The 22,032-nt window shown below is 39.3% G+C and overlaps 2 protein-coding genes across 50 annotated transcripts in view; one reads left to right on the forward strand and one right to left on the reverse strand.

The window, feature by feature from the left end:
- Positions 1-22,032, reverse strand: part of LOC112643367 (zinc finger protein 420-like) — a 642,213-nt gene that overhangs the window by 389,201 nt on the left and 230,980 nt on the right. For 14 of the 49 annotated variants that reach the window (XM_049108125.1, XM_049108124.1, XM_049108105.1 and 11 more), the window contains one exon: positions 6,006-11,018. The exons of 27 other annotated variants lie outside the window; for them this stretch is intronic. In XM_049108125.1, coding sequence (XP_048964082.1) covers positions 8,908-11,018 — 2,111 coding nt within the window. In that variant the 3' untranslated portion in view covers positions 6,006-8,907. Of the gene's footprint in view, positions 1-1,071; positions 1,263-2,000; positions 5,165-6,005; positions 11,019-17,284; positions 17,560-22,032 lie in introns of those variants that run through there. 8 more of the 49 variants (XM_025421362.3, XM_025421364.3, XM_049108170.1 and 5 more) reach the window with 7 other exon arrangements.
- Positions 1-22,032, forward strand: part of LOC112643408 (zinc finger protein 736-like) — a 255,589-nt gene that overhangs the window by 212,042 nt on the left and 21,515 nt on the right. The gene's annotated exons all lie outside the window — the stretch shown is intronic.

Here is a 22,032-nt window from a genome sequence, read left to right on the forward strand (position 1 = left end):
TGCCCTTCCCCCACTCATGTATTCTCTCTCTCTCAAATAAATTAATAAAATCATTTTAAAATTTTAAAAACTTGCAGCAAGTAGTGCAGAGATGTTCAATATCAACTATTGGGGTTACTAACAAACACCACGCACCTGGAAGATGGAGGCTAGGGTGTTCAATGATATAAAAGTGCTCAGGAGGACAAGGATGTTATGGGTAACTGTGGTCTCCTGGGAGGATCTGGGGAAAACCCAGTTTCCATAGATGTGTTAAACCCCTGCTTCTTCTGCCTGGACAGCATGAAAATCATGAAGCCACTGCCCCACATCATGAGTCCCAAAGGTAAAACACTAGGAATAATACCCATGCACAAATAGCGGCACTGTGATTTCTCCTTGAAATGTAGCACAACGGTATCCAAAATCTTTTTTCTTTGTGATGTTCTTGCTGTTCATTTTGCCAGCTACATATATAGGAAAAGTCAAATTTATTTGTGTATATAGCATCGAATAAAGGGACACACGGGACTCCATGTACTTGGGAGATTTCACCTTAAACTCCACCCACCTGGAGTTCTAGGGACTGATCACCATCTCCTGAGAGACACTCAAGAGGCAGGTGGTGCCAACAGACACACCTCTGCCCACTTTATGAACTTAGAACACAAGTTTGTATCCAAAAGCATTAAGGATGTCTTTCAGCCCCAAACCAACCATTGTCTGAGTGACTCCTGGAGTTGGCTATGGTCAGGTGTTTGAGAATCAGATCTATGGACTTTACCTGTTCCCAGTGGAAAGAAAGGAAGGTATAATGGTAAAGAAGAGAGAAATTCCTCAGGTTTTCAACAACACCCTATAATAGAAATGTTACTCCTATTGTCAAGTGTCTGGAGGCCGTTCTACTGGTTTCCAGATGACTGCTATTCACCTTTGTCGCCAGAGAATCCCTCATGGAAATAGGAGGCAGGAGTCATATGGAACATGTCAGCTGAAAGCCAAGAGTTTGCATTTTTTACTACTCAAGGAAATTATGAAAATAGAGGTCCTTTCTTTTCTTTAAAGATTTTTTATTTATTTATTCATGAGAGATAGAGAGAGAGAGGCAGAGACACAGGGAGAGGGAGAAGCAGATTCCATGCAGGAGCCCGATGTAGGACTCGATCCCAGAACCTCAGGATCATGCCCGGAGTTGAAGTCAAACGCCCAACCTCTGAGTCATCCAGGCATCCCTAGAGGTCCTTTTCTTATAAGGCTTCCAATCCTCAACCAACCACATTAGCCTTGAAATAACAATTTATACGAATTACTGATCTGAACACTGTACATGTGTTACTTTACAAAAATTTTCATGACTCTGGAATATTGGCCCATTCATAGTTTTAATTTGCAGAGGAGAATGATATGGATGCACAATTTTAGCCAATATGTGAAAATGTGTACACAGCTTGGAAGCAGAGTAGCTGGGGTTGTAGCAAAGATGGTACTTTAACTACTGTTTTATATTAACAAACCATGATGGCTGGGTCATGGTTTCAAACAATTTTTTTAAAGATTTTACTAATTCATATCAAAGAGAGCAGAAGCAGAAAGAGGGACAGAGGGAGAAGCAGACTCCCCATTGAACAGGGAGCCCAATGTGGGGATCCATCCCAGGACCCTGGGATCATGACCTGAGCCAAAGGCAGACCCTTAAGCAAATGAGCCACTCAGGCATCCCTCAAACAATTTTGATCTATATTTACTTTTGTTTCTTATACCTTGACATTTTAATTTAGGTAGTATTTTTTAAGAGTTTACATATTTATTCATGAGAGACACAGAGAGAGGCAAAGACATAGGTAGAGGGAGACACAGGCTCCCTGTGGGGAAGCTGGTGGAGGACTCTATCCCAGAACCTCAGGATCATGACCTGAGCCAAAAGCAGATGCTCAACCACTGAGCCACCCAGGTACCCGATAGTATTTTTTTTTTCACAAGATTCTTAGGAATAGATATGAACTATGAAGAAAGATTGCGAGTTTTGTTTTTAAGATTTTATTTATTTATTTATTCATGAGAGACACAGAGAGAGGCAGAGACATAGGCAGAGGGAGAAGCAGGCTCCATTACAGATGCCCGATGTGGAACTTGATCCCGGGACTCTGGGATCATGCCCTGAGCCAAAGGCAGATGCTCCACCCAGGTGTCCCAGATTTGGAGGTTTTATTATGTTAGGTGAATCACTGCAGTTTAATAGGAAAAGGAATCTGCCCCATGACCAACATGGATTTCATGAAAACAGAATGAGTTAATTTATTAGACAGAAAAAACAAAATTTTTATTAGACAGTATTCATTTGTGTGTAAGCAGTGTCAAAGTGCAATGTCAGATATTACAGTAAGTGAAGAGTAATATCACATTATGAAATAATCGATGTGATACCATAAATATGAAACTTCAAGCTTTGATACAATATTGTGTAGAAATGAAGTTATTAGTATTATTAGATCACCTATTTCTCTATTCACACCTGAGTAACAGGAAGCTATTATCAAAAAAGATGTGGGAAGTCTTGTGCATTGTAGAAAGCTGTGGAGAAATGCACGTTGAACTGAGGCATGGTACTAAAATCTTTTTTAACCATAGAGAATATCACAAAATGCATTTGAGCCTAACAGCTGCTCTATGAAACACATGATGCAAAGCTTTTTTAGTACTGGTTACTTCCTCACATCAACAGTCAATAATCATCAGAAGATGGATGTTCCAATAGAGACAGAATCAATGTCTCCCTTACGTGCATCCTAACCCATAGTTAGAGAAAAATATTTCTATTTTTAAAACTGTCACTCAGAGACCATTCTTTTTACAACTTGAAACCTTTACTTATCTCCCTCTGAGGTGTCCAGTGGGCTTTTCATTCACTTGTTTCCTTGTTTCCTTGTTCTTCTGAAGGCCGGCTCTCTGAATATTTCTCCTCTATATCGCAAAATCTGTCAGTTCTCACTTCCTCCTTGGGCTTTTTCCGTAGCCATGAACAAGTCTCACTGTGAAGTAATGACCTAGAGCTTTTGAGAAGGTTTGCTTTGGGGGTGGATCAGCTTTGATGTCCAAGATTCCTTTTGGAGTTGGCAGTGAGGTTCTCAATATCAAAGAGGAGGGACAGCCTGTAGTGCTTAGTGGGCACTTGATATTCGGGCTGCTCTGTGCAGACTGGGATTAAAGAAATTGCACGTGTAATCCAGATGGGGTCAGTGGCCTCAATAAAGTGCAAAGTCCTGAAAAATGCAGAGGACTAAGGGGGCATGAGCTCTGCCAGAATTTAAAAAGCTCATTAGAGAACGAATGAGAGCATCACTGAATACAAAATAGAGATTGGTATAGGGAGTAGAATAAATTATTCCACAACCTGAAATCAGTTATCAACACTGCCCTTAAAATCATACATCAAATTTGATTTGTTAATTAAGTTTTAAACAATAGAATCAATCTAGATATCTAAAACTTGGAGGTGTATGAAATAATCTATACTGCATTCATTGAACTGAATGCCAGTTGTATATCGAGGAATTGTTCTGGATCATTCATTATAAGTGAGAGACAAAGGCCTACAATTCAACACTGGGGAAGCAATGTAGAACTTTGGCTTTGCAATCAGACAGTTTCAAGTGTGGTTGTAATAGTTGTTACCAAAGCAACATTTCTTTTTATGGGCAAATATTTCAAATACTTCTAAAGAAGTTATGTTCTGTACTAATATATATACAATAACGAATCCCTCCCTATCAAAACATACACTCCAATTTTCCTAGCTCTATGCCTTTTTTAAATATACATACAGATATTGAGTTAAAAGGATGCATGCCATTTTATGAGCATATTGTGTCACATAAGGTGATGCAGCTTTTCTCAACATTTCTGTGATATGTTTTAGAGATGTTTCAGTAGTAGTAAAAATGGAATTAGGACAAATCTTAAAATATCCATCTAAGTATTTTCTATTGAACACATAGAAGTCATTTTTAATTTCTTCTATATAAAGAATGTTGTGATTCATATTTCAGACACATTTGTATATATTTCTTTGTTAAACCTTTTTTTATTTGAGAGAGCACATGCGGAGGGAGAGAGAAAGGGAGCAATGGGCTCCCCACTGACCAGAGAGCGAGACTTGGGACTCAATCCCAGGACCCTGGGATCATGACCTGAGCTGAAGGCAGATAGATGCTTAACTCTCTGAGCCACCCTGGTGCCCCTATTTATTTCTATGAGTAGTAGAATGTGAACTATAATTACTACTTCACAGGTAAATGAATTGAAAATTTTTACACATACTGGACAGCTCTTCCCTAAAGTTGCACTTATGTCCTATTTTATTCATAGTTTTTTTTTTTCCTCCTGGCTTCATCAGTACTCTTTATTTTTTTTTTTATTTTTTATTTTTTTTTAATTTTTATTTATTATGATAGTCTCACAGAGAGAGAGAGAGAGAGAGAGAGAGGCAGAGACACAGGCAGAGGGAGAAGCAGGCTCCATGCACCGGGAGCCTGACGTGGGACTCGATCCCGGGTCTCCAGGATCGCGCCCTGGGCCAAAGGCAGGCGCCAAACCGCTGCGCCACCCAGGGATCCCCATCAGTACTCTTTATTACCATTTATTTTTATCTCATCTATCATAAGGCTAAAAGTGGTATCCATGTATTTATTTGTACTCCACCTCTAGCTGTGAAATCTGATCAATTTTCATTCTTGAATATTTAAGTTATTTTATCAATTAGCTTCTCCTATACTTAGAAAAATGAGGTTCAATTGCAGAGGTATTCTGTCTTTTAATCCTATTTAATAATTGAAATATTTTCTCTTTGGCTAACACTAATTATTTACCTATAATACCTAAAAAATAATGTATATGCTCTTGATTCTATTGTTAAATGTATACATACCATAATTCTGATTTTGCAGCTAGGCACTAGTCCATGCTTGAAAATGCTGTATATTCTTATACACTTAGTCAACATATTCTAAGATTATGTTTAACTTCGGACGCCTGGGTGGCTCAGGGGTCGGGCATATCTGCCATTGGCTCAGGGCATGATCCTGGAGTTCTGGGGATCAGGTCCACATCAGGCTCTCTGCATGGAACCTGCTTCTCTTCCCTTTTCCTTTGTCTCTGCTTCTGTGTGTCTCTTGTGAATAAATAAAATCTTAAAAAAAAAAAAAAAGATTATGTTGAACTCTTTTTAGAAATTTGTCTTTTTCCATTTTAGTGAGTTTATATTAAAGTTCTATGAAAATAAACCCACACTACCTACTAGGCAGTCTGTTCTGGAGAACATAATTAGCTGTACATTTCAAAGGTGCTTCTTCCTTTTGACCTAAGTCTGTCTCCAGATGCTCTGCAGATTGTCCAGCTTCAGCATCAGCTATTTCCCAGGTCTCTAGATTGATGGCCTTCTTTGCAGCCTTCTCTTGCCAGCTCTCTCAATTGATTTAGTCAATTCATTAAAGAAACCTTTCACTCTCTATGTAGATATATAGAGAAATAGAGATCTATTTCTCTTTATGATAAGCTTATATCTATTTCTGTAGCTATAGGTCTATAGAAACATATTAAAAGTACAAAAAGAGATAGATATGAATTCTATTGATTCTGTTTCTTTGCAGAAACCCATGCATATTTTAGCATCTCTACTTTCTTCATCCAATTTTGAAGTGCTGAATTTCAACTATTAATAATTATATATGTGTAATTTGACAAAACCTCCTACCCATGTGCTTCCTTTCAAAAATTTTTGCATTACTACAAAATTGAAAACACAGAAGACACTTAAATCCTAAATTCCATTTGAAATCCTACACATATATGTGCCTTTTTTTTTTTTTAAGATTTTATTCATTCATGAGAGACACAGAGAGAGGCAGACACAGGCAGAGCATGAAGCAGGCTCCCTGAAGGAAGCCCAATGTGGGAACTCGATCCTGGGACTCCAGGATCACGCCCTGGGCTGAAGGCAGGCACCAAACAGCTGACCACCGAGGTATCCCGTATATGTGTTTAATAGCTGAATTTATAGTCTTGAGATGTTATACTACTAGGTCTTCTCATACGGGCATTTATTTGGGGTTCTTTTAAAACAGATTTGCATACAATTTACATGCTGTATTATTCACCTATTTAAAATGTACAAACGGTAGGTCTTTAACTGATTCTACACATAGGTGCAGGCAAACCATAGTCAAATCACACGTAATCACATCTTAAAGAAAACTCATTCTTTAGCTATCACCATCCCCAACCTTTTATTCGTATGCCTAAGCAACCACTAATATTGTTTCCCAGTCTCATTGAGATATAATCAACATAAAACATTATTAGTTTCAGATACATGCTTCATATAAGTATATATATATATTTTTTTATTTTTTATTTTTTTTATTTATTTTTTATTTATTTATTTTTTTTTAAATTTTTATTTATTTATGGTAGTCACAGAGAGAGAGAGAGAGAGGCAGAGACATAGGCAGAGGGAGAAGCAGGCTCCATGCACCGGGAGCCCGATGTGGGATTCGATCCCGGGTCTCCAGGATCGCGCCCTGGGCCAAAGGCAGGCGCTAAACCGCTGCGCCACCCAGGGATCCCTATATATATTTTTTTAAAAGATTATTCTATTCATAAGAGTCACAGAAAGAGATAGGCAGAGACATAGGCAGAGGGAGAAGCAGGCTCCATGCAGGTAGCCTGATGTGGGACTCGATCCTGGGACTCCAGGATCACACCCTGGGCCAAAGGCAGGCACTCAACCACTGAGCCACCCAGGCATCCCAGTATATATTATTTTAAAACATAGTTAACATCACTTAGTTAAAATTTTTCACGTGATAAGAATTTTTAAGAGCTATTCAATTAGAAACCTTTAAATGTATTGTTAGAGCATCCATTGTATAAATGCACATTATCTACTCATCTGCCAATGGGCAAGTTATTTCCATATTTTGCCTATCATGAATAAGGTTGCAACTTGCTTATTTTTCACGTATTTGTGAATTTTCTAGTTTTGTTCTTGAAACTGACTTCTAGTTTCATGCCAAAGTGGCTTGGAAAAGATGCTTGGTATGATTTCAATCATATATTAATTAGGACTTGTTTTGTGGCCCAATATAAAATCTATACTTCATGGGCCTGTGAGAAGAATCTGTTTTACTGATGCTGTTGGATGGAATGTTCTGTCTGCTTCTATCATTAAAGTCTGACATCACCTTATTGATTTTGTCTGGATAATCTATCCATTATTGAAGGTACAATATTAAAGTCCCCCCCCGCCCACCTTTTAAAAGATTTTATTTCTTTATTCATGAGAGACACAGAGAGAGAGAGAGAGGCAGAGGGAGAAGCAGGCTCCATGCAGGAGGCCCAGGAAGCCAGATACAAGACTCGATCCTGGGACTCCAGGATCACACCCTGAGCCAAAGGCAGATGCTCAACCGCTGAGCCACCCAGGTGTCCCTTGAAGTCCCCTTCTAATGTATTGCCATCTCTTCCTCTCTTCTTCTCTGTTAATACTTGCTTCATGTGTTATGTACTTTCATGTTGGGTACATAGATAATCATAAGGTTATATCCATTTGTTCAACTGACCCCTTTATTTTTTTATTTTTATTTTTTTAGGAAAAGCAGGTCATATTTAATTGAAAAACTATAAAAGATTGCTATAGATCTATCAGTCAAACTTAGGTTGTTTAGGGCAGCCCGGGTGGCTCAGTGGCTTAGTGACACCTTCAGTTCCGGGTGTGGTCCTGAAGACCCGGGATCAAGTCCCACGTCAGGTTCCCTACAGGGAGCCTATTTCTCCCTCTTCCTATGTCTCTGCCTTCTCTCTGTTGTCTCTCAAGAATAAATAAAATCTTTAAAAATATATATTTTCTTCATATATTCATGTTGTATTGTCCTTAATGTTCCATGGAAAATTAGGTATGATGAATCCCACTTAAGGAAGAAGAGCATCTCATATCGTTGATGCAACAACAATCACTTACATATAGTTTCACAAACCCACTAGGAATAAAAGAATTTTCTGAGGAGTTGACTGTAGAAACACATTAATATTTGCAAAAGTCACAAATCTCATATAGGCTTAATGAAAACAAAAACACATTGAAATTATACCCATGCAAAAATCCATCCCTTCTCTTTTTTTTTCATCCCTTCTCTCTTTTGAAGCATAATTGCATATACATGATCTAACTGACTAACTTTATATTAGTCCCTTTTTGATGTGATGTCTGAATAGAGTGACAGATAAACTGCTTTGTACTATGAATTGTGACATTTATTGACATTTTATGTTCAATTAAATACATTTCTAATTATTTTTACCTTTCAAGTTACTTTTCTTCTCTGAACTGTGAGGTTTCCTAAGGTGTAACATACTCTCCTCCTTCATTATGTTGCTACACTTTGAACCAAGATTGTGTTTTGGGATACTGAGTAAGGATTGGATTCCAGTTAAAGATTTGGCCACTTTCTTCCCATTTCAATTTTGTTTTTGTATGATAACTATAATATGGAGCAAGTTATGACTTCCAGCTAGAGGTTTGCCACATTCATTCGATTTTGTATCATTTTTCCTCAGTATGAACTCAGTGATGCTGAGTGAGGGTTGAACATCCTGAAACCTTTACCACATTCTTTAGTTATAATATTTCTCTAGTATGAATTCTGTAATGATGAGAGAGGCTTGAGAACTATGAAAGGGCTTGCCAATGTTTATATTTATAATCACTTCCACTATCCATTCTCTGATAAGGAATAAAAGTGTAACATTGCTTAAGGGTCTTGCCACATTCTTTACACATGTATTAGTTACTCTCCAATATGAATGCTCTGATGTAGAGTTAGGGTTCAACAGGTCTTAAAAATTCTCTCACTGTCTTATATTTGTAAGAACTGCTCAAGTATGAACTCTGTGATGTCGAATGAAGCTTGATTGATGGATAAAGGCCTTCCCACATTCTTTACATTTATAAGGTTTCTCTCCAGTATGAGTTTTGTGATGTCGAGTAAGGTGTGCGTGCTGCTTAAAGGCCATAGAACATACCTTACATTTATAAGGTTTCTCTCCAGTATGAATTCTCTGATGTCCAATAAGGCTTGAGTGGTGGTTAAAGAATTTACCACATTCTTTACAATTATAAGGTCTCTCTCCAGTATGAATTTTGTGATGCTGAGTAAGGTTTGATTGCTGATAAAAAGCCTTGCCGCATTGTTTACATTGGTAAAGTTTCTCTCCAGTATGAATTCTGAGATGTTGACTAAAGCTTGATTGATGGAGAAAGGCCTTGCCACATTCTTTACATTCATAAGGTTTCTCTCCAGTGTGAATTTTGTGATGGTGAATAAAGCTTGATAGATAGATATATGCTTTGCCACATTCCTTACATTTATAATGTTTTTCTCCAGTATGAATTCTGTGATGTTGAGTAAAGCTTGACTGGTGGTTGTAGGTCTTGCCACATTCTTTACATTTATAAGGTTTCTCTCCAGTATGAATTCTGTGATGTTTACTAAGGTTTAAGTGGTGGTTAAAAGCTTTGCCACATTCCTCACATTTATAAGGTTTCTCTTTAGTATGAATTCTGTGATGTTGAGTAAGGCCTGACTGATGGATAAATGCCTTGCCACATTCTTTACATTCATAAGGTTTCTCCCCAGTATGGATTTTGTGATGTTGAGTAAAGTTTGATTTATATATAAAGGCCTTGCCACATTCCTTACATTCATAAGACTTCTCTCTAGTATGAAATCTGTGATGTTGAGTAAGGCCCGATGGATGGATAAATGCCTTGCCACATTCTTTACATTTATAAGGTTTCTCTCCTGTATGTAATTTGTGATGTCGAATAAGGTTTGGTTGGTTGTTAAAGGTCTTGCCACATTCTTTACATATATAAGGTTTCTCTCCTGTATGAGTTCTGTGATGTTGAGTAAGTTTAGATTGACAGATAAAGGCTTTGCCACATTCTTTACATTTGTAACGTTTCTCTCTCGTATGAATTCTGTGATGTTGAGTAAGTTTTGATTGACAGATAAAGGCTTTGCCACATTGTTTACATTGATAAGGTTTCTCTCCCTTATGAATTGTGTGATGCTGAGTGAGGACTGATTGATGGATAATGGCCTTGCTACGTTCCTGACATTTGTAAGGTTTCTCTCTACTACACACTGTCTTATGTATGCGTATTCTTGATGACTGACTCAACAGGTTCCCAAGTTTAGTGTATGTGCATGGGTTTTTTCTCCCATGAATTGTCTGATGATCACCAACACCGGTGGAGTGGTTAAGATCATTTTCACAATCATTATATTTATAAGGATTCTCTCTCCTATGCATACTGTTATATACAAGGTTGGCTCTTTGATGAAAGACGTCCCCCCATGTATTACATTCAGAATGGGTCTCTGGAGAATGAGTCCTCAGATGTTTATCAACATTTGAGCCTTGATTACATTTTTCCTCAGATTCACTGCCTTGAGCAAGTCTGTCTTCACTGAAAATGGTCTGGTAATTTTGTAGGGTTGAGTCCTTGGTGAAGGACCTCTCAAACTGAAGCCACCTAGCAGTTGCTTCTTCATCTATAAATCTCTGATGTTTAGACATATTTGACTGAAAGGTCGGTCTAATCCTATTTTCCAGATTGTTCAAATTATTATCTTCAGCATGGTAACTTTCTAGATTTTCTACATTATCTTTCCATAAATATGTATCTTTGAATATTTGATTTGAGCTGTTGCCTACAGAAACACTCTGCTTTATAGAACTAGTGGCCTTAAAAAGAAAGGTTTTACACAATGTTTTATATCCTTCACCATGTGGGGCAGTGAGATTCTTATTATGGGCAGTAGCCTCAATTTGGATATATCCTTTATGATCATTGTCCCAGTCTATCATTAAGTGTAACTTCTCAAGGATACTATGTTTATATGGACCCACTGACACATTTGGAAATGAAGCTTCTTTGCACAGCTCTGACAGGAAGCTTGGGGTGTCATGTGAAGATACAGCTGAAAAATATTGAATAACAGAAAAGGCAAGTCATTCCACTTACTACTTTCAGAAGAAAATACTGATGACATCTATATACAGCCATCAAATCAGTCAGAGAATATCAGCAAGATGGTTGAGGAGTCCTCAGGACTTCATCCCTCCATGGACACATAAACTTGTACACAACATACTGACCACATAGCTTAACAGTTAATTCCATAGTGTGACACAAACCACTTTCCTGTAGCTCAAGTAATCATGAAAAGTACCATAGGAGCCCAAAATCAGCAGAGGGAAGAAATTTTTTTAAAAACTATTTTACTTATTTGAGAGACAGACAGTTAGAGAGAGAGAGAGAGAGAGAATGAGCAAGGGGAAGGCCAAAGGAGAGGGGCAAGCAGACTCCCTGCTCAGCAAGGAGCATGACACAAGATTTAAACCCAGGACCTCGAGATCATGACCTGAGCTGAACTCAAACACTTAACTGACTGGGCAATCCTGTCACTCTGTGGAAGAAAGGAAACTTAAACATAAAACAGAAATGAATAAAATGGGATTTAGGAAAATATCAACAATACGAGGATTTGGTTTTCAGAAAAAATAAAAATAAAAGTTGATGGACATAGAACTAAAGTAAGAATGAAAGAGGAAACCATTAAAATAGGAAGAAATGGTATAACCAATACTACAGAAATGAAAATAATTAAAAGAGGCAATGATACATATATATACCAAGGAATAAATACCATTGAATGGATATAAATACCCAAAAAGGGGGCAGCCCGGTGGCTCAGCGGTTCAGTGCCCCCTTTGGCCCAGGGCCTGATCCTGGAGACCCAGGATCCAGTCCCATGTCGGGCTCCCTGCATTGAGCCTGCTTCTCCCTCTGCCTGTTGTCTCTGCCTCTCTCTCTCTCTCTCTCTCTCTGTTTATCATGAATAATTAAATAAAATCTTAAAAAAAAAAAAAAGATCTAACTTACCTGGACTCCATCATGAAGCAATTTCTAAAACAATCTCAACTGATCTACGCCTACTAAGTAAATTGACAAAGTAATTTTAAAAAACCTCCGAACAAGGAAAAATCCTATGCCAGATGAATTCACGGGATAATTCATACAAATATATAATGAGAAAGTACTTCAAATATCCTCAAATATTTGCAAGGAGTAAAGAGAAGGGAGAAAATGACAACACTCTCTGGGACACCAGCATTAGCAGGTTATCAAAGCCATAGGAGAAACTACAAGTAAAGAAATCTACAAACTACTATCTGTGAGGAATATTCATGCAAAGTCCACAATGAAATAATGCAAACGGAATCAAAAGCACACTTTACCATTTTACAACATGATCAAGTGAGAATTCTTCCTGGAATTCAATACTATCAATTTGAGACTGCACATTAACAGGAAGAGGATCATAATAACTAACCGGACACTTTGAAGAGATTATACAGAGATTTTACTCCATAGTAAAAGGAAGTAACTACAACAAAGCAAATAAAACCAAGAGTTGGTTATTCTCCTTCCAACCAGAAGCCTACTGTGAAAATGACATAAACTACCAAATTTTGGAAAGTATGTAGATAAGCCAGAAATCCCATGTGCTGCGATGTGTGTGAAAAGTGGTATAAAGATTGTGGGATGGAGTTTCATAGTGTCTGTTAAAGCTGAATAAACCTATTTACCAACAATTCACTCCCATACACACACACACACACACACACACACACAGAGGCAGCAGATATATCTACATTTTTCACACTTAAAGACAAATTATAGATTTTACATGCCAGTAATAGTCATGACAGTCATAGACTGAGAACCATTCACTTGCATATTAATACTAGAACGATGCAGTCAGTTGATATTCACATGATGGAACTGGATCCATCCAACTCTAATGAATGGTGCACAACAACATGCAGTGATACATAAATTTACAGGCAAGAGACAGAAAGGAAAAAAATGCCAATTACAAAAGAGTTCCCGTCACCTGATTACATTCACGTAAAGTACAAAAACGAGGACAGGCACCTATTCCTTACGTGTTAAAGGAGTGTTGAGCTTTTGGGAAAATTACTAAGGACCTCAAGGGGAATTTTAGAGGACAAACAAAATAAAGTTTCTTGAGCTCAATGGATTATAGAGATGGGATTCGGTTGTGAAATCCCACTGAACTGTTCACCTACGATCTCCACGTGTGACTTTACTTTTAAAAAATGTCCAAGAATAAGAGATGTATATTAAAAGATCAGTGTCAGGGCACCTGGGTGGCTCAGTGGGTTAAGCATCTGCCTTTGGCAGAAGTCATGATCTCAGGGCCCCAGGATCCTTGCTCAGCAGCAGGGAGTCTGCTTCTCCCTCTCCCTCTACTCTGTTCTCTCTCTTTCTCTCTCTAATAAATAAAGTCTTTAATCAAACAAACAAACAAACAAATACACAAATAAAAGTGTCATAATGTATGCTGACAAGTTGAAATTAAAGTTAGGAAGGAACTTCCCACTGTGACTAAATTTTCATGGCATGCATGAATTTATAGCTAAAGCAATATGGTACTGAGTATACAATATTCACAAAAAAAGAAGGAAATATAGAATTATTTTCTTAAAATTCATATAGGAAAACACAAAAAAATTAAGCGGATAGAGTGTAAAGTAAAAACACGGTAATTCCAAACCCCAACATCTCCATTAGAATATTAAACATATATAAACTAAATGTTCCTGGTAACACTAAACTTTGCTTGAATATATTCCGTTGGAATTTTCCTAGAGTTGTAACTGAAACGTGAGGATGAAATTGGAAAAAAACTAAACAAAAAACAAAACCGTGTGTGATAACCAATTAAACAAGCTGCATGGCAAAAATAAATATGATGTCGAATAATTTTTAACACTGAAGGAGTCTGTCACTCTTCTTCATAATGTTGTTAAGTATCTAAATGTACTCCATTCTATCTCATCAATAACACATAATCAGTGTGTGCATATTTATATACACATATAAACATATACACACATACATACATGTATGTAGCAAGACATTCATTGTTACCTCACGAGATATAAAAGTATTCATCACAGAGGGTTGACATCATAAAGATGGTGACATAGGTAGATCCCACTTCTGTACTTCTCATAATAAGCTCAACTAGCAACTATACACATAAGACATCACTGGGCAATTCTCAGGACTCAGGGGTGATGCTGAACACCCCCTGGACTACAAAGATCAATAGGGACAGCATCAGAAGGTTAAGTGGAGTCGTTTCCCTATGACCACAGTACACTTCTCCATGGGCCAGCACAGTGCCCCACCGTGGGGGACCACCTAGAACTAGGGTTCTTCTCCCAAGAAGAAAAGAGCCCAGAGTAGGTCAATGACACCGTGGGCATTGTGCCTTGGGGAGGATGGCTTTTCCTGAATGAGTCATTATCCTTCAGTGGAACCACTTTAAAATGTGAGTATAACATGATACCCAACTTTATTTTATCAGTTTTGACAACTGATAAAAATCCTCTTTCCACTCAGATCAGGAAGGGTGTTAAGGACTGCATGGGCTGTGAAACCACATAGGGATATCAAGACTAAAAACTGGGTGGGCCATTTGAAGCATCCATGACTGGTGACCTGCTCCTAAGATATGCAGTGCTTTGCACACAGTCAAGAACACAGGACTAGATTGATCATGGGGCTGAGTGGAAGTGAAGGAGGGAGGTTGTGCCAGCCGTGGGTCACCATCCCTGGAATGTCAAACATGTATAGTGAAGCAGATCTATGTGGGGGTTATATACCTGGGATATCAGTGTTTCTTCTTCTGCCTATTAGTATCCAAAAGCCTTCTTCATCATCAACATCGACTCTGCCAGATGACACCTTAAACCTATGCCCAAAATGTTTAATCATCCATATCCTCTCTCCACCCACTCCCACATCTGCACCTGGAAAGGTATAGTTATCTATGTCACCCAATAGCAGCTAGGTCTGAGGACCACCAGGGAATTCATTAACTCATGTGGAATGGATCTGACTGCCTTGAATCCCAGAAAATCACCACATTCCTCAAGTCCCCATCTCTGTCATTTTATTCATCACTAGAAGCTACTTAAGACATTGCAGTGACCAAAGAGAGCTCCCGACCAAAACTTCCCCACCTTTCAAGAGTTGTCCAGGATCACCTGGTTGGTATGGTCGTCTGGGCATCTGCCTTGATCCCAGAATCATGGGATCGAGCCCCACACTGAGCTCCCCACTCATTGAGGAGTCTGCTTCTCCTTCTCCCTCTGCCCCTCCCCCGACTCCTGCAAGCTCTTGCATGCTCTGTGTCCCTTTCTCATATAAATGAAATCCCTTGGGAAGCCCGGGTGGCTCAGCGGTTTGGCGCCGCCTTCGGCCCAGGGCCTGATCCTGGAGACCCGGGTCCGAGTCTCCCTGCATGGAGCCTGCTTCTCCCTCTGCCTGTGTCTCTGCCTCTCTCTGTGTCTCTCATGAATAAATAAATAAAACCTTGAAAAAAAAATAAATGAAATCCCTTAAATTGTTCATACTTGCTTTCACTAAGCCTTCTCTCCCTCTCGAAGGATACCGTTAGCATGTCTTATCTGTCCTCACAACTCTTGGTACCAAATGCCTGAAGTAGTCCTGTGGCCCACTGATGTGCTTCCCGGTCTACCAAGGAAGTGGTGACAGCATAGTATTTAAATCTCAGATATGGCCTCAAATGATCCAGTTACCAACCATTTCCGACTCAATTAAAAAAAGTAAAGCTCCTCCTAAGAACCTACAACAGCCTGTGTGGCTTATGTGGGAGGGAGAGAGCAGTGACAATGGGGTCTCCATAACATACAAAAGGAGGACAGCTGTGATGCCACACACTATAAAGGAGAGGAAGACATGGAAAAACTGGGAATGATTTGGAAACAAAACAAGTAAAATTTGTCTTTCTAAATTTACAGTCAGTAGTGCAGACTTGGACAGGCAGTCTCTCCCCCCCATGAAGAATTCATGTTGGTTCTTTAGCCTAGATATTTTTCATCTCGCCTTGGGCTGCATCATCACTCCCAATAAAATATTGTCTTCTTATGTTTAGAACATCTACCACACCCCGAGCATTGTCCCAACTTGGTCTCTTCAAATGAATGTTAAAACATCCCATGACTCATGAAGTCTCCACGTCTTCACGTAAATCAAACTGTTATACGAAAGTGACTAACTTGGATGATGTCACTTCCAAGAAGGGAAAAGAATAGTAAGTAAAGAAATCGCACTTAGCGTTCTTCTCCAATTAAGAAGGAAGAAATGAAATGTAGCAATTAAACTACATGGAATTGAATATGCTCAGTGAGAAATTACTCCCACATTCGGATGAATTTTTGAACACCATGTCATTTCATGCAAACCATTCTTAAAATCCCTAAGACATACAAGCAACAGTTCCTGAACATTCAAAACAAGGAAAACAGAGTAGATCCTACATGAGTAATAGGTAAGTAGATGAGACACAATTTGCCCGGAGAGATTTTCAAACCAAGGCATACGAAATTTAGGAGAAATAAATTCAACGCAACGTATAGAAAATTATTCCCATCAGGAATCTAGTAAACATTTTTGTTTACTAGGAAATCATGAAGTTTGAAAATAACCTTCTTTGCCCCAATATTCCCTTTCCTTCTGGAGATATAGGTATACCCACACATATACACACAGGTACTTCTTCCTAGTTACTCTACTATTCTGAAATATATCTTGGGATGCCCGGGGGCGGGGGGTTAGTGGTTCAACATCTGCCTTCGACTCAGGGCATGAGCCCAGATTTGCGGGATCGAGTCCCACATCGTGCTTCCTGAGGAGCCTGCTTCTCCTTCTGCCTATGTCTCTGCTTCTGCCTGTCTCTCTGCCTCTCGTGAATAATTTTAAAAAATCTTAAAAAGAAAAAAAAAGAAAAAAGATATATCTTTAGCTTTTTTTTAAACGTTTTTTAAAAAGATTTTATTTATTTATTCATGAGAGACACACAGAGAGAGAGAGAGAGAGACACAGAGAGAGGCAGAGACACAGGCTCCATGCAGGGAGCCCAATGTGGGACTCGATCCCGGGTCTCCAGGATCAGGCCTTGGGCTGAAGGCAGCGCTAAACCGCTGAGCCGCCTGGGCTGCCCATATCTTTAACTTAATATAACACTTTGCATTCTGTGGATACCAAACCCATAAATGTTGTCTTCTCTATGCTCACCAAAACAACATAAACAAAGAAAAATAGCGATCGAAAATTCTGTAGATATGGCTTGTAATTATATGTGTATTGACTTTGTTCAGTTAACAGTTTTGAAGTAGGACCCCTGGGCATTGGATGATGAGCCAAGGTTCAATAAAAGAAAACAAAGAAAGGGAAATAAAGTTTACTACTCATAGGTACTGGAGGATGTAAATAATATGCCTTGAGAGACAGCATGAAGGGTTCAAGATTGACTGCAGGCAGAGAAAATGACCAAGAAGTGGGGCAGATGCCATGTTTCGAGTCCACGGTTGGAGTGCTTTCGAGTTCCTGGGCTAAATCTAGAATGCAAATCAAACCAAAACGAGTAAGATTAACTGTGCAGGGATCTTCTCTAAGGGGAGCTTATGCTAAATACTGCCAGCAGACAGCTCTTTCACAAACACTATAGAGGAAGTCCTATCAAAAGTTACCTTTACTTGTGACTTGGGGGCCTTTTATCTAGTGTTATTTGCCACTGGGTAGAACTAGGGTCCGTTCAAAGCCCCTGCAGGCAGTGTGATTATACAAAATGCATTCCAACACAGCATTATCAAGAAATCATTTAGCCACACGCTCAATAATACATCTATATCATCCTTATTACAAACATCATCCTGGGGTGCCTGGGTGGCTCAGGTGATTTAGCTTCTGTCTTCAGCTCAGCTCATGATCTCGGGGTCCTGGGATCAAGCCCTACATCGGGTTCCCTGCTTAGCAGGGAGTCTGCTTCTCCCTCTCCCACTGCTGTTCCCCCTGCTTGTGCTCTCTCTCACTCAAATAAATAAATAAAATCTTAAAGGAAAAAAACCCATCATACTGCTTTAGCAGTAGTATAATATAAGGAGGAAAACATACATCACATAAACTTGGGGAAAATAACCTCAAATAGGGACGCCTGGGTGGCTGAGCAGTTGAGCTTCTGCCTTTGCTCAGGGCATCATCCTGGGGTCCTGGGATCAAGGGATGGAGTCCCACATCGAGCTTCCTGCATGGAACCTGCTTCTCCCTCTGCCTAGGTCTCTGCCTGTGTGTGTGTGTGTGTGTGTGTGTGTCTCGTGAATAAATGAATAAAATCTTAAAAACAAAATAACCTCAAATTATTTGAGGTTTAAGACCACAGGGAAAAAAGATTATTAGTCATAGCATCCCACTGCTCTAACAAATACAGGTGACTCCTGAATACAGCAGAGGTTCAGTGTGCCAACACCCATGCAGTTGAAAATCCATGTATAATATGGACTCTCTAACACTTAATTTTAATAGCCTCCTGTTGACCAGAAACCTAATCAAAAACAGTCCATTAAAGACGCCACCCAGGGATACACATTTATTATTTTTTTTAGCTTATCTATCTGTCTATCTATCTATCTATCTATCTATCTATCTATCTATCTATTCATTCATGAGAGACACACAGAGAGAGGCAGAGACATGGGCAGAGGGAGAAGCAGGCTCCCCGCAGGGAGCCCGATGTGGGACTCCATCCTGGAACTCAGGGATCATGCCCTGAGCTGAAGGCAGATGCTTAACCGTTGAACCACCCAGGCATCCCTATCCATTTATTTAGAGAGAGAAAGAACATGTGGGAGATTAGCAGGGAGGGCCAGAGGGAGAGGGACAGAAAGATCCCTAGCTGACAGGGCTGAACACTGAGCCTAATATGGAGCTCCATCCCAACTTCCCAGATCATGACCTGAGTTGAACTGAAGAGACAGATGCTTTAAGCAACTCAGCCACCCAGGCACCCTTCTCTTACTTTAATGTAAATGATGACTCTCTGAACACTTACTTCATCATGATTTAGGTCACTCTTCCTCATGACCCACAAACAGCATCTCCATGTGGACTTTCTTCATAAATTGTAAACCATAGTCTCCTTCATCGTGTATGCAAAGTAGGCATGAGTGAATTCCCCACCAAATAAGAGCCCCTCATGTCTGTGAGACAGCCACAATCAAATCACCTTGAATGCACCCACGCAATAAAGGCACAACACGAGATGACTTAAGAGTCAAATCAATACTATTTGCCATGCAAAAACTCTCAAATATGGTCAAAAGAAAATAAGACACACTAATACCCCTCCCCAGACATCCATCCTCTCTCGATCCTTTCAGGCATATTAGCAAGTGCAGCTGACCTTTGAATAAGTGGGTTTGAACAGTATGGGTCCACTTACACATAAGTTTTCTTGATACGTACTTCTTGTGTTTTCTGTTCATTATGATTTCCTTAACATTTTCTTTTCTCAAGCTTACATTATTATAACAATGCCATAATAGGGATACCTGGGTGGCTCAGCGGTTGAGCCTCTGCCTTTAGCTCAGAGTGTGATCCCGGGTCCAGGAATCGAGTCCCACATCGGGCTCCCTGCAAGGGGCCTGGAGCCTGCTTCCTTCTCTATCAATGTCTCTGCCTCTCTCTCTGGGTCTCTCATGAATAAATAAATAAAATATTAAAAAAAAAAAACAATGCCAGATATAGTACAGAAAACATACTAAGAATGGGATATTGACTGTTCCTGTTCTGGAAGGCTTCTTGTCAACAATAGGCTATTTCCATGGATAAACAGGTATGGTTTTATGTATGGGGAGTCAAAAGTGACGAGCAGATTTTCAACGGTGAAAGAGTTGACACCCCTAATACCTGCATTGTCCAAAGCTAAAATGTAATTAAGTGTTTGAACTTTGGATTTTACTCCATAATAAATATCCTAATTTAGAATCATGTGTGAAATAGACTGATCTTTTGCTTTCTACAGTGAATTCTTTGATTGATTGATTGATTTAAAGATTTTATTTATTTATTCATGAGACACACAGAGAGAGACAGAGACAGAGACACAGGCAGAGGGAGAGGCAGGCTCCATACAGGGAGCCCTACATGGGACTGGATCCCGAGACTCTAGGATCATGCCCCTGGGCCCAAAGCAGGCGCCAAACCGCTGAGCCATCCAGGAATCCCCTCTTATTTATTTTAGATTTCACATTCCCATTACATAGTTAGACAATTATTTACATCTTCAATATTCCATCCTTCATGAAGGCTTCCTTCTTCTGAAGTGTGTATTAAGAACAAAGGTTTTCATCATTCATTACATTTCTAGGGTTTCTATCCAGTATGCTTTCTCCTGTATTGAGTAAGAGTTTGTTCCCTGTGAAGACTTTGCCAACATTCTTGACATTTGTACAGTATCTCAACAGGATGTATTATCTCATGTCGAATAGTTTTCATTATGTATTAAATGTTTTGCCACATTCTTTTTTTTTGTTTTGTTTTGTTTTGTTTTGTTTTGCCACATTCTTTACACTTGTAGGGTTCCTGTCATTAGGCACTGTCTGATGTTCAGAAAGTTGTAGCTTCTGAACAAAGCTTAAAGGCTTTGCGCTTTTTTTTTTTTACATTGGTCAGCCTTCTCACCAGCATGTATTACCTTATGATGGTAAGTTTTGAGTAGTGCTTAAAGGCTTTGCCACAATGTTTACATTTGTAAGATTTCTTCCCATTATGAAATCTCTGCTGTTGACTGAGTTTTGAAGACCAGTTTAAAGGTTTGCCAGAGTTACTACATTTGTAAGTCTTCTCTCCAGTGAGGACACAAGGATGTAAAATAAGATTTGAGCTTTCATAAAAGACTTTCCCACATGTATTACTGTAGACTAGTTATCTGGAAACTGAGTTTCCTGACCCTTGATTATTGTTTCTCCCCAATATATTCCACTGATAACGTTCTGTCTCGAGTATAAACACCTCAGTGATTATGGAAGATAGAAAGGCTTTTAGTGAGGACTCTAAGTGTATAACACATAAAGATAAAAAACGTGGGACACCTGGGTGGCTCAGCGGTTGAGCGCTTGCTTCTGCCCAGGGCGTGATCCTGGGGTCCCGGGATCAAGTACCTCAACAGGCTCCCTACATGGAACGTGCTTCTTTCTCTGCCTGTGTCTCTGCCTCTCTCTGTCTCTCTGTCTCATGAATAAATAAAATCTTAAAAAAAAAAAAAAAGATAAATAACTTGCTCCAAATTATGTATTATGTGATAACTATTAAACAGTGATGTCTGAATAAAGACCCCCCTCCCCCCTGTTTATCTAAATTAAAGACATTGAAAAAGGATTGATTATGTATTGGTGGAAGAATAATGAACCCTCTGAAAAAGACTTCCCAAATCAGTCACATTTAGAATTTTTTAAAAGATTTTACTTATTCACGAGAGACAGACAGAGAGAGGCAGAGACATAGGCAGAGAGAGAAGCAGGCTCCTCACAGGGAGCCCGATGCGGGACTGGGCCCCGGACTCTGGGATCATGCCCTGAGCCAAAGGAGACTCTCAACCGCTGAGACACCCAGGCGTCCCACATTTAGAATTCTTAGCTTTCTTTCTCCATGTCTAACTTTCAGACATGTCTCAGTGAATGACTGATCCAATCTTATATTTCAAATGGTTTGAATGTTATTTTCAGGATGGATTAGGGGGAGTTTCCAGAATTTGCAAATGTTCTTTCAGAGAACAGGTATGCATGAAAATGGAATTTGGCCCTCGGGTTCAAAGATACCGTTCTGCCAATGTGACTCACGTAAGGTGGGGTTTCCCCCCTAAAGTTTTATATCCTTGACCTCTTCTGGTAGTTGAGATTTCATTACGGGTGATTTTCCTAGTTTGGTTATATCCATCGAAACATCCTTCCTGCTTTTCCCTCCCCCATCCCTTTCCCAGACATTCATTAATTATAAATACTCAGGGCCACAGCTTTCGGATCTTCCTATATAAC

The sequence above is a fragment of the Canis lupus genome, chromosome 1 (genome assembly GCF_003254725.2).
Source record: "Canis lupus dingo isolate Sandy chromosome 1, ASM325472v2, whole genome shotgun sequence".
NCBI classification, from domain to species: domain Eukaryota; kingdom Metazoa; phylum Chordata; class Mammalia; order Carnivora; family Canidae; genus Canis; species Canis lupus.